At 58.4% G+C, this 13,286-nt stretch overlaps 1 protein-coding gene and 1 pseudogene across 1 annotated transcript; one reads left to right on the top strand and one right to left on the bottom strand.

Annotated features, from left to right (window-relative positions):
- LOC102409934 overlaps positions 1-13,286 on the top strand; it is a 742,713-nt pseudogene that overhangs the window by 638,927 nt on the left and 90,500 nt on the right.
- Positions 4,730-13,216, bottom strand: N4BP3 (NEDD4 binding protein 3). Its single transcript, XM_006039624.3, has 5 exons — positions 12,998-13,216; positions 7,205-7,555; positions 6,464-6,991; positions 5,760-6,014; positions 4,730-5,634 (listed from the first exon to the last, which is right to left on the bottom strand). The coding sequence occupies exons 2-5, from the start codon at positions 7,523-7,525 to the stop codon at positions 5,107-5,109; spliced, it is 1,632 nt and encodes a 543-aa protein (XP_006039686.2). The 5' UTR covers positions 7,526-7,555; positions 12,998-13,216; the 3' UTR covers positions 4,730-5,106.

A 13,286-nucleotide genomic window follows, 5' to 3' on the forward strand; every position in this document is an offset into this window, starting at 1 on the left:
CACAATGTTATTGAGAAAGCGGATCACCACTGCTCATACACACACACAAAAACACAATGTTATTGAGAAAGCGGATCACTGGTTGCCTGAGGGTGGAGCAGAAGGATAGAGGGATGGGGAAGGGGGCGGTGGAATTTGGGAGGATGATGAAACCATATTGTATCTTGGCTTAGGGCTGGTTGTACAATTCTCTGTATTGTCAAAACATTGAATTTTTCTCTATATAAATTATACTTTTAAAATGGCAGGGAGCAGGGAGACCACTACACAAAAAGCACACCAGATAAATCTTTAGGAAGAAAGAAAGGTTGGTCCTTGACAGAACAAGCCTTGGAATTCTGTCCTGAAAACACAGTCTTCCATGCCTCCCAGAGTGTGTCCAGGAAGGCCAGGCTAGAAAAAGGTGAACCCTCCCCTGATAGCTGATGGGATAGGGGGCAGCAGCAGGTGGGATCGCCACTGCCTGCTCTCTGCAGAACCTGGGAGCATCAGGGCTCAGCCTATGGAGCTCAAGTTGCCTGCTCAGGCCCTGTTCTTCCTTCCACCCTTCAGGTGGCTCCCAACCAGTCTCCTGTTTCTCCCTGTCCCTGCCCTTCCTTGCAAAGCTTTGGTTCAGGCCAGAAGCAGCTGTGTCATTTGCAGGCCCCAGAACAAAATGAAAATGTGACGCCCCTTGTTCAAACATCATTAAGTTCCAGGTTGTAACAGTAGAGCACTGTGCCAAGCCTCGGGCCCTTCTGAGTGTGAGGCCTTGGTGACTGCACGGGTCCTACACACACAAAGTTGGTCCCAATTCTGGCCCTGTCCCTTGGCTGCCTGAGGGATCCACCCACAGTCACAGGATGTGAAGTTCTGTGCCAGCTTGCCGGGCTGCCCAGTATCTGTCTTGCCTCCTCTCATCCCTTTCCAGACAAGACCCTCTGCAGACCTGCCCCACACTTCCCCATGCCGAAATCCAGGCCCACCCTGGAATGCCCTCATCCCACCCTACTCCACAGGAAATATCCTACCCCACCCGCAGCAACTTCTCCTCAGGGAAGCTTGCCTCTGTTAAAGCAAAAAGAAAAAAAAATTGCCATGACGTGTGTTAGAGGGGTAAGGAAGACTTTATTCAGTGGAGGCTACTGGAATGGGATTTTATGTAAGCGTCAGAGAGTGGCCTCAATTCCAAATACAAGGAAAAGTATATTTCATGGCCAAGGTGCAGGGTGGAGGTAAGTAGATGAAAAATTACTAAGAGGAAACCTCAGGGGGCAGGGGGAACTGGCTAAATGACTGCAGAGAATTCTCAATGAAGGCAGGCCAGAGTGACCAGACATAATGTGGGAGATGCTGCAGGTGGAGGAACCGGATTAGAATACGGAGGGTGTTCAGACATAGAAGATGGGAGACTCTGGCTAACCTAACTTAGCAGGATTCTTGCTAGAACTGGCTGCACAAGGAAGCACCCAGTCAGAAGGTGCAGTCAGAAAGCCTGGAAGTGCCTGCCCAAAGTCTGGTCAACCTTTGTCCCCTCGCCCCACCCCACCACCTGGAGTGGTAAGTGAGCCAGTTCTCCTCTGAACTCCCATGGCATTCAAACTTCACCTCTCATAACATATTTCACTTTTTGTTTTTGCTGCATTATTTCATATTTTTTTTCTACAAGAAATAGCACGTTATTTTTTTCTGAATCCAATATAGATGGCTAAGCCCCCACCTACTAGAATGGTGGATTATTGCAATCTGAATAGTCACTGTGGGGCCTATACCCTCTTTGGGAAATGTCTCCCTAACACCCACAGCCAACCAGTCTCAAAGAAATCTACTCTCAATCCCCCAGATGGACTCCCTCTGCCTTCTGCGTGCTCTACTGGCTTGCTCACCACTGTGCAGGTGCCTTTGCTGTCCCCACCTCTGAAATGTTGGCACTCTTCTGGCCCAATCACTACTATGGACCCGTATGTGTTGTCTCCTTCCCTCACTCTCTGGAAAGGACCACAGGGGCAAAGGCCTTGACCACCTCAGCTTTCTCCCCGAAGGAGGCACTCAGTGCTTCACTGTGCAGTGAATGGTGGTGCTTGGCACAGACCTGGTTGGACCAGGTGGCACGAAAGGTGAATGAACGCTTGGCATTTGAGCCTTTGCCACCTCCCCCTACCACCTCTAGCTTGAACCCATGCCAGTCAGGGAAGGGGTCTGGTCTCTCTTGACTCCAAAGCCCCCCCATTGCTTTCTGGGCTGGAACCACAGCAGGCTCTGGGGATGAAAACCGAAGATGTGGCCCTGCTCCAGCCACATCCACAGCCCAGTGGAAAACAGAGGCGAACTGACCATTCCAAAGGAACAGACAGAGCTGGTGGAGGGAAACGGGCTGCGGGCACAGGGAGCAAGGAATTGCCTGGACAGGGTGTGAGTTCAGGGAAGGCTTCCCTAAGGAGGGAAAATCTGAGCATCATGGTCGGGGGAAGTCTGCCTGGAGAACAAGGGCCCAGAGGGCTGTTGGGATTAGGAGGGGTACCACCATCAGTGACCCTGGAGGCAAGACTGTCAGAAGCCTCAAGTGATAGGCTAAGGGACCCAAGGAGCCACTGGAGGACACACATTATCGAGTTGAGAACAAGAGGGACCAAAGGCAGGGAGACAAGTGCAGGGAGCTAGTCTCAGTTCTGGAAAGAATCAGCTCTTGGGCCTAGTCTGCTGGGGGAGGGGGTCAGAGGACAGCTGGGGCACTGAGAGATCCCCTGGGGGCAGGATGGAGGGGCTGCCCCAAGGTGTAACCACTACAGTGGCACCTGTGATCAGCTGGCCCCAGAGCTGCCCAGCCGGCTTGGGGACAGGGAACTGGTTTTCCTGGCATCGATGAGCTAACAGGATCTGGTTCCCTGTGAGACGCCCCAGCTTCAGCTCTCTTGCGCCCTCCCCCTACATTTGGGCCTGGCCTTGGTTTCTGGCACAGCTGCCAAGTTTTGGTACCGCCCACCCACTCCCTGCTGGCTGTACTGGCCCGCCCAGCTCCCTAATTGCTGGGTGGGGAGCTCTTCTGCAGAGCTGGGACACCAAAAAGTAGACCCCAGCCACTGTGGACCACGTGGGTATCCAGCCTGACCAGCTCCAGCCCATGGGGTGAGCCAGGCTTCAGGCTAGCACTGAGCTCTGGAGGCCCTTGGAGGAACCATTGACCCAGAAAGCTTGATTGGGTGGGGTGTGTGAAATGAGTATCAAGGCCTGTGAAGAATAGACCTGCCTAACCCAGGTGTCCCTACTTTCCCTTCCCAGGCAGAGGACCTGGCTCAGGGCTGAGCCCAGATAGCTCTCAGCAAGGCCCAGGGATCTGATCTGGCCACAAGCTCTAGTCAAGCCTGGCCAGGACTAAAAGGGGCTGAGAAGGGTGGGAAAGAATGGAACAGAGGGAGGAGCCCCAACCCAGCCTCCAACCCAGGAGGCCCAAACACACCCCCTTAGACACACCCACCACCCACAGCACATCTCTACTGTTCACACCTGCCACTCACACAGACATAAACACATTATCCCCACAGCAGACAACATACACACCCCACCCTCCTCCCTAAAAGGGCGGGGCCCACTGGCTTACACTCCACAGCTGCGTCCATCCCCTGCACACCACTCCACCATCAGGGCCCACCTGAGGGGGCTGCCAGGTGTGGCCAGGGAAGGAGAAGAGCACAGCCAAAGGGAGCAAACTGGGGGTGTCTGCGGAGATCTGAGGTGGCCCCTGCCCCACCAGGCAGCCTGGGAGGGAGACGTCTGTGTATTGATTTCCCTGCAGCAGGAAGCACATCTCATCCAACCCTGAGCCCCCAGACCCTGACAGCCTAATGCAGCACCAGGCAGACAGGAAGTGCTCCATGTGTGGCAGCAGATACATGAACGCATCCGTAAGGACTCCCAGCTTCACAGCAAGGGCTAGGGAGATGCCACTTGCACAGCCCGACTGGTTCTGTGCTCTAGGTAACCCACCAGGAGGGAGCAAGGGTCCAGAGAGGATGGGAGTGGGTTTTAGGGGCCAAGGACCAGCAAGCCTTGGCTAAGAGCAAGGATCAGGCAATGCAGGGCCAGGCACAGGGGTGCTTCCTCCCAGGACAGAACTTTCCAGAATACAAATCAGATCACACTCCTGCCCAAGAATACCCCATAGCCCCCCATGCCTACAGGGAAATGTCCACATTCTCTGCTGCAGTTCTAGCCCTTCATCGAGCTTTCTCTGCTTCATTTCCTGCATCTTTCCAGGCCCTCATCCCAATGGAGGGAGGGGTACACAAGCCAGAGAGAAAGGTGGGAGGCAAGTTCTGGGAGGGGCAGACTACTGGATGCTTAAGGCTCTCCAGCAGAAGCTGTTTTAGGCTGGCCCCACATCCAGCCTGGCCTGGGACCCAGGATCCCAGACTTTTTACCAAGAGGACATTTCATATTCTAGCAATGCCTTGATTGTCTTGCCCCTTTGTTTTCTTGGGTTCCCTGGCATTGTTCCCTATTAAAATCTCACTGATGCTAAAGAAAGGAATTTCAGCTCACATGGCAGCTAAGAAACTTTGTGGTGCCAGAGCAAGGATTCCTCCACTCCCCAACGTGCCTGTCCAGCAGCTGCACACAGAGGTGCAGGGTACACCCTGCCTGCCGATCATGGACCTGGTGGAGCTACAGTCCAGGCCAATACCCCCAACCCAGACCCTCCACAGTCCTCTGCACTCAGGCCAGGGACAGGCCTGACATTATCACCTGGTAATTCCTCATAGAAAATGTGATTTTATTCTGCGGAGGCCAAAGTTCCCATCCCAGCCTCCCCTCCTCACACTGGCCCTTTTTGCTTCACAGGGCTCTTCACTTCCAAACCTCCTTTCCTGGGTCACACCTACTCCAGGGCTGGGCTCTGCCTGGAGACTCCTCAGCCAGGGGGGACCTTGCCCTGGCTCCTCCTGCTACTGGTACCCCATCCAGCCCACAGCCCCACTGGGTCCCTCCTCTCGGCCAGCCTCTCCATCCCTGGCTGGTCTCAGCAGCTTCCACCCCAGACCAATGTACGGAAAGGGCTGGCCATCTCAGGGTGGGCTTGTCCAAGCCATCTTCTGACAGTGCTTCTGCTGTCAGCTTGCTCCGAGGGCCTCAGATCTTGGAGGACTCAAGCCGAGGGCTCCAGGGCGTGGGGGGCTCCTGCAGCGCCCGCAGCTCCTGTTCCAACACCTGGTTGCGGCGATACATGTCCATGTAGCCGCCCTGGATCTCCCGCTGGTAGCGCAGCACCCGCTCCTTTTCCTCCTGCCACGTCCGCCGCTCCTGCTCAAAGCGCAGCGCCTGCTCCTGGCCTCGGAGCCGCTCCTGCAGGAGCTCGGCCCGCAGCTGCTCAGCCCCATCTCTGGCCTCACCGCCTCCCGCCTCCCCTAGCAGCCCCCTGCTCTTGCAGTCATCGGTCTCACAGCTGCCTGGGGCCTCCTCCCGAGGGGCCTGCTCCTGCAGGCTCCGCACGGCCTCTCGCAGCCGGGCCAGCTCTGCATCCTGGGCCTGGGCTTGTGCCCGGCTGCCCCGAAGTTGTGTCTTCAGGCTGAAGATCTCAGCTAGCTTCTGAGCCAGTTCCGCCTGGGCTTCCCGCAGCTGCTGCTTCAGGAGGCTGATCTCTGCTGTTTTCTGGCACACCTGAAGGGGGACAGGGACGGGCAAGAGCCAAGGAAAGCAGGGTAAGGGGGGGACCAGTCGGAGGGCAGGCAGAGGATGGCACGACAGCAGTGGGGGCAGGAGTCTCTGAATGTATGGTCTCTCACCTCCCAGCGGGCTTCCTCCTCTGCTCGTGCGCTAGGATCGGTCTCTGGGAGGCTGCCTGGTGGCCGGGGCTCCGGGCCCAGGCCCTGCTGTGCTCGCAGCTCCTTGCGTAGGCGCCGCTGCTCCTGCTGGGCCATGAACAGCTGCAGCTGGAGGTTGCGCTCACTACGCTCGGCCTTCTGGGTCACCTCGTGCAGTCGCTCCAGGTAGAGGCGCTTCAGCTCAGCCAGCCACAGCCGCTGGCGCTCTTCCAGCACCTGCCCAGGGGAAAGAGCACTTGCCATGGCCCAAGATCCACACACCGCCCTGCCCCCCTGGATACCAACTGCCTGCACTCCCATGGCTGGCCCGCTACTCCAACCCTCCAGCTGCTTCTGATATCCTCTGTCTCAACACCACAGGGTCCAGGGTGCAATGCTTTGGGCACACATGTGCCCCAACCCAGGATGTACCCTCTGGTGGTGAAGTGTCCCCAGCACGCGGCCCTCCCAGGGAGTCTCCCTCCCTCACAACTTCCTGCAAGGGCCACCAATGACATGACATCCCCATGTCATGTGGGGCTTGGGGAAAGAAGCAAACTCATCTCTCTCTTCCTTACCCTCGTATACCCGGAGCCCTGCAGGAGAGATGGCGGGCGACCCTCTGTCTGCCCTGTACGCTAATGCCAGGGGACAGAACAGGTGGCCCAGGCAACAGCTGCTCTCACCTGTGTGAAGGGATTGGCGCCATCCTCCTCACCCAGGCCCCTCTTGAGCTCCTCACAGGTGTCCGGCACCACAGTCCCCATGTCCTCGGCGGCGGGGCAGGAGAATTCGTAGGGGGGCGGTGGTTCAGGCAGGCAGTTCAGCAGAGCCAGTGGCCCAACCTCCTTGGAACCCCGTGAGGCCCGGTCCAGGGAGCCCCCAAGATGGTTAATGTGGCCCAGGGAGGAGCTGAAGGGGCCGGGACCAGTGCTGGGACTGCGGCCAAAGCTGCCCCCGCTGGAGGAATCAGACAGACTGGGCTCGGGCTCAGGGCCGCCCTCATCCAGACTGAGGGCGTGCAGCAGCTGGGCACGGGCCTGGGCCTGGCTGGCCCGGGGCCCGGGGCTCAGGGGCGGGTGGCAGGCCAGCGTGTGCAGGCTGCCATTGCTGCGCCACAGCTTCTGGCCCTTGTGGGCCGCCAGGCTCTGCATGGACAGGAAGCCTTTCCCGGTGCCCGAGGCCGGCTTGAATACTGATGGGCGAATGCGACACTGCCAGAAAGAGAGGCCAGGGATGAGGCTCTGGGCTGACTGCTCTCTGGTGCTCCCTCCCGAAGCCCCTGGGAATCCCCTTTGAGAACAAGGGTACATGTCACCAGGCCAGCCCACAGCAAGACTTCCATGTCCTATCCCAGCCTCGGGGTCTTCAAGGAGGGCCCCCCTCCCCGCCCTGCCACAGTAGGGAGGGGAGGAGCCGAGGCACACCTTGTCAAAACGCCCCCGTTCAGGCAGCGAGGTCTTGCTGAAGTCACCAGCCCGAGGGTGTTCCTGGTAGTAGAGGGTGGCATAGTCGGCAGGCTCATTCCGAGGGGCCCGCTTGGTGGTCTTGCCATCCTTCTTGGGAAGGTGCAGGTAGCTGAGGAGTTCGCGCTGGCCCAAGCCTTTCCGGAGGAGCCCATCAGGCTGGCGGGAGCCCCGAGATCCTGCGAGTGCTGCCCGTAGCTCTTCAGGGGAAAAGTCCTGCCGTTCCAACAGGCTGCCCACGCTGCCCATGGCAATGCCAGCAGGGCCTGGGGCTGTGGCCATGAAGTTTCACCAGGGCACAGGCGGCTGCTTCTGGGGGTTGGGAGGCTCCATCAGGGGCAGGTACGCACTTGCTGCCCAACTCCCCAGATGCCCTAGAAGCAGGTGCTTGATCTCTGTGTCAGCTCCCCCACCCCAGCCCACCCAGGAGTGGCAGATGTGGGTTCCAGAGAGAATCCGGAACAGGACTCCTAGAGAAAGTAGTAGAAGTCCCAAGGCTACCTGTCTAGTGCCCTAGTTCTGACGAGGGGCCAGTGTGTGACTGGGGTCACAGGGGGACCAGGACCTGAAGCAGCAGGATAGGGGCCCCTCCCAGGACTGGGCTGGCAGAATCCATCTCTGACTCTAACTTTGTTCATTCTCCTGCCAGGTACCCAACGTGGTGGGTGGGCGGAGGGCACAGGGCACCAAGACCAGTGGCCTCAGAAGCTCCAATCCTTCTTCTTCCCTTGGGAGGGGGAAAAAAACTTCATTCAACCCCTCTTCCTGCAGAGGTTCAGAGTTTTCCCAAGGGAAGCACCTGGCATGGGTGGGGCTAGGGGCTCCAGCAGGACGGATACAAACAGGAAGGGCCCAGGGGAAGGAAGGATGGCAGGAACAATGGCCACAGTTTCCGGAACAGGTGTTCATGTTGGAGCAGTGGTAGGAGGCAGGGAGATGGGGCAGCCAGAGCCCCTGCCAGCCCCTCTAATATGCTGCCACTTCAAAGCCCACTGCCAGGCATCAGGGCCCCAATCCTGACCCAATGTATGGAATCAATCAGTGTGTGGACCCTGGCTTCCTCATCTGGATGATGACTATGTCAACTCTTATCACTCATGGATGCTGGGAGGACTGGCTAAGATTAGAGGATAGAATGCCCAGTCCAGGGCCTGGCCCACAGCCAGCGTCAACACGGGCTAGCTGAAGCTGAGCTTAGTTGGTAGACACACTAACACCACCGGCGAGTGCCCAAGTGACGGGGTCATGGATTGCCTCCCACCTGTGCTGGGATCACACTGTGGAAGGCAGGACCTATCCCCAGTGCCCCGCTGGATCCCCTGTGTCCATCCCAGTCCTTGGCACACAGTAAGTGCTCAGAAAGGAGTTGGCAAATGAACGAATGCCGCCTTCTTCTCTGCCTGTGTGCTATGCTTAGTCACTCAGTCATGTCCGACTCTTTGCGACCCCATGGACTGTAGCCTCCAGGCTCCTTTGTCCCGGGATTCTGCAGCCAAGACTATTGGAGTGGGTTGTCATGCCCTCCTCCAGGGAATCTTCCCAACCCAGGGATCATACCGGGGTCTCCTTAATTGCAGGCGGATTCTTTACCATCTGAGCCCAGGGAAGCCCAAGAATACTGGAGTGGGTATCCTCTCCAGAGGATCTTCCCGACCCAGGAATCGAACCAGGGTCTCCTGCATTGCAGGTGGATTCTTTACCAGCTGAGCTACCAGAGAAGCCCCTTTCTCTGCTTCCTACCCAGCTATTCCCATTCCTGAACAGACACCCAGCAGGCACAATGCAGCTACAAGTCCGATGTGCCCCACCCCAACTGCCCCAATCCAATATGCTTCCGGGACACAGACTCCCACACCAAACAATGGTTAGGAGGTTCCATCTTCCTCAACCATTTCCAGGTTTTGTGTTTATAGAAGACAAAGCTCTCTGCGAGGAGGGAGGGAGATGGGTGGAAGACACGGCCCTGCCCCTACACCCTGCGGTCCTCAACCTTACCCTGGGCAAAAGAAACCTTCCCAAGCTTCCCTTTCCAGTCCCCAGACAGCTCAACCTCTTTGGGGGTGCCATAAGCCACACAAGGTTAGGGGAGTCATCCAGATAAGGGATGACAGGTGCTGGGCACCTACAGTGATGCGGCCCTGCGTAGGGGTCTCACAGAGTCCTGGCACATAGTTAACTGTCTGTGTTTTTTAGGTAAGGGCAATGGGGCTCCAAAAGGTGAAGTGGCCTGCCCAAGGTCACAGAGCTGGTCAGAGTGAGGTGCTGGCCTGTGATTACAGTACAATGACTCGAAATGTCTAGTGGGAACCAACAATGTCACCCACAACCCAAGAGTTGGAATCGAAGCATCCTGCCTCCCACTCTGACACCCCTTCACCATGACAAGCCCACCAAGCAACAGACAAGCCCACCGAACTCCTGTCACTGCTTCTTGGGGAGGTAGACAGCAGAGAATCTGGTCTCCAGCCCACCCTTACATTACTCTCCATGGGACACCTCCCTTGACCATGCCTCAGTTTCCCCCAAATGGGAAAGACTCTACTTTCTCTGCCTTCCTATTGGGTTGCCGGTGACAGCCAGCACAGGGACAGGGAGGTGAAAGGGCTCCTGAGCTGCAAGCCTGGTGAGAGCCTGGGGGCAGGGATGGTGGCAAGGGGAGCTAAACATGCCCACTCCATCCCAAACACACACTGCTTCACGTTCCCCTGGCCACAGCCTCATTTCCTGTCTCAGGGAGCAATAATCAACACCCCATACCCTCCACAAAGGGTCCGAGGTCCAGGGGAGAAGCAGTCATGGCCAAAACATGCACACCACACACATACTGCAGTCCAGTCGGCACCACCAGTGGCCCAGAAGCTTCTCCGTGAGAGGACGCAGCGAGGCTCACACACACTCAAGGTCATCCGCACTGCACTGAGCACCTTCCACACACAAATACCCAGCTGTCCTTCCTAGCCCCGAGGCTGCTAGATGGAGGCGAGTGTGTGTGTGTGTGTGTGTGTGGCAAAGGAGGGCATGGGATCAGCTTTTCTTCACACTTGAGTTGAGCAATTTGAACTAATTCCGGAGCTACATGGAGGGGCAGCAACAGCCCTTCCCTTTGTCTTTATCTAAGGCCCCCACCCTCCCCCCCCCCTCCACCCCTCCTAGATAACTTCTCAGGCTGTATTATTAGCTCCTCCCCCTTGGGCCAAGGGCCCTGGCTTTCAGGAGGCTCTACCCTGCCCAGGTCTCAATCTGGGGACAGTCCTTTTTCCTAAAAGACTCCATCCACCTCCCCTGCCTTCCCCACATCCCCCAATACACACATTCCTTCCCGTTGCTTGGAAGCCCAGGGACTGGCCCAGGGCAGCTGTGCAGGAGAGGATGTGGAGGGGGAGGAGGGAGGGAGAGACAGCAAGTGCCTTGCAGCCCCACTGGGGAAAACAGGGCCTCCTCCTCCAAGTGCCTGGGCTTCTCTACCCAGAATTCATGACGTGCCTGGGGCCCAGAGCTCTGCACAGAGCAGAACCTCGCTGCCACCACCCCACTGCTCTGCCAGCAAGCTTTCAGCTAGTCACGTAGGCCCTATTCTGCACAGGCCTAGTTGGTCCCAACAAGGTCCCTTTACTCCTGCTTCCACCTTCCCCTCCATCTACTCCAAGATCAGACAGCCTGGACACTGGGAGCATATCTCTGGACCAACTCTTGGTGGAGACCGGAGAATGGGGCTGGGATACGGCCCTGGCCATGAAGCAGAAAAAAGACAGGACACTCAGGGAGGCATCCTGGTGTCCCTTAGTGGGTGCCTCGTTGGGTCAGCCTGATGCTGGGCCTGGCACATGCTCACAACACACATGGGAGAGGAAGAGTGTCATCCCCTACTTCCGAGGAGAAAACTGAGGCCCAGGAGGTAAAATAAGGTGCCTAAGGTCATGTTCAGCTGCACAGGAAAAAGTCCATAGGCTCTCTACATTTAGAAGCCTGCCCTGACTCCACTGTGCATCTCCTCTGGAGTGTGCCCAAAGCACTTGGGTAAGAAGCTCCCAGTCTGGCCTTGACTGCCTTTAGCCCCTCGTGAGTCCTAGCCCCAGGGAGGGTCCCACCACCTGCTGGAGGATCAGCTTTGCTGAGGGGAGTGACTGCAGCTGCCCCTGAGGAATGAGACTGGAATGTCCCAGCTCCAAAAGAGGGGGCAGTGGGTAAGAGGGGCCCAGGGAAGAGATGGGAGAGGCTGGCATTCTGTAGCCCCATTTCAACTCATGAAGAGGCAGAGTCCTGCTGGAGTGATCACTTGCGCTCTACAGTTTTTATCAGCCCTTTAATTTCATCATCTGATCTCCGAGACAGCTTCGTGGAGGCAGGCAAAACAGTAGTTACACTTACCCCATCCTACAGCTAGGTAAACTGAAGTCCAAAAAGAAGTGAGCTGCCCGTGATTCCACACGACCAGCAATCCCAACTCCCCAGGCAAGGCCCCCTCTTCTGTCCCAGGCTGTCCCAGACAGGGGTTACCAGCTGCCCTCCCTGGGCTCCCACACTGCTGTGGATTATGTCTGCTCAGCTCCCCACACCTGCTTCTCCCAAGGGTACCTGCAACCAGGTTGGTTTGGATCCCAGTCCCCTCAGCCTGGAATATCCACTGCCTGCCCCTGGGTCAGGTAGAAATAGTGGAAACACCGCTGCATGGGCACTGTGAGCCCTGGAAGCTGCTAGTTCCATAGGCGGTGGCGTGAGCAGACTGGCCGCACTCATTCAGTCTGGCACATACACACCCACACACAGCCAGTCGGCAGGAGAGGAGCCCTGCCCAGGAGGGCTCTGGGAGGAAGCAGATCACCGGTTCCAGGACGGCCTCCTGCCTCTCTCCTTCCCTGGGCCGTTCAGGGACAGAGCACCACGGCCGCGGGACAGGCTGAGCCCCCGGTGCAAGCCAGGAGAGACCCAGTCTGCTCGTGGAGGCGGGAGGGGAGGCGGGGCGGGGGGGAGGGATTGCCGCGTCGGAGATGACAGGTCCCGGTCCTTTTTTCCGGACGCAGTCACGGCCCCGATTTCCGCCCGGCTCCAGACGGGCCCTCACGTTGGCCGAAGGTTGTGGCCAGACTGGGATGGTGCTCAGGATCTGGGAGCGTCCGCTCTTCACGGGACCCCTGACAGCAAGCTATATACAGGGCTCATATAGTGGAGAAAGGTGGTATCCCGGAGGGGGCAGGAGAGGGCAGGAAGCCGTCTCTTAGGGAAGGTGGAGGTTGGCATCTCCACGGAAGGATGTGGCAGAGGCGAGGGCTCCCCCAGAACTGGGGGAGGTCCCCAAGCTACCTGAGGGTTGGGAGGGGATGTCTCTCCCAGGCTTCTAAGACTTACCCCGAACGGATGGGCTGTGGGCGCGGAAGCCGAGGTCAGACTCCCGCGCCAAGGGCACCTACCCCACCCCGGTGGTGGTTCAGGGGTCCCAGGAACTCCTCCAGGGAAAGCGCGTTTTGTATGGGTTAAGGAGAACGTAACCTGTCGCCTGCCCTTTCAGCACAGCTTCCCTGCCCGCGGACGGTCCCCGATCCCGCACCTCGGTGCTTCGGTGTCTGGAAGTAAGGGGTACCTGGGCGCACACCTCACCTTGCCACCCCTGCCCACTTCTCAGACGGGAACCTCGCCCGCGTAGGGCTGGGGGCTTGGCCAAGGTCGCCGGGAAAGCTAGACCTTGGCGGCGGCCAGCCCCACCCCCCGAGTCCAGCCCCGGGCCGCGGCTCCAGCCCCACGGTGCGCCCTACTCACCATCCTGGCGCCCATCCGCACCCCTCGCGCGCTGCAGCTCCCTTGCGCGCGGATTTGAACCCTTCCTCCAGGGCGCCAGCTCCGGCCGAGACTGCGAACCAGGCTGGAGCGGCCAGGCGACAGGCGCCGGGAAAACGCGGGCGGGCGGGCTCCGGAGCCGGATTGGCGAGGGAGGGACGCGTTCGGCCGCGCTCGCTATCCTGCCCCAGAGGCGGAGGGAAAACCCGGCCTGACTCACCGGCGCGCGGCCGACCCACAGCCCGGCCCGGGCCCCCGGATGTGGGGGGCG

The sequence above is a fragment of the Bubalus bubalis genome, chromosome 9 (genome assembly GCF_019923935.1).
Source record: "Bubalus bubalis isolate 160015118507 breed Murrah chromosome 9, NDDB_SH_1, whole genome shotgun sequence".
Classification (NCBI taxonomy): Eukaryota; Metazoa; Chordata; class Mammalia; order Artiodactyla; family Bovidae; genus Bubalus; species Bubalus bubalis.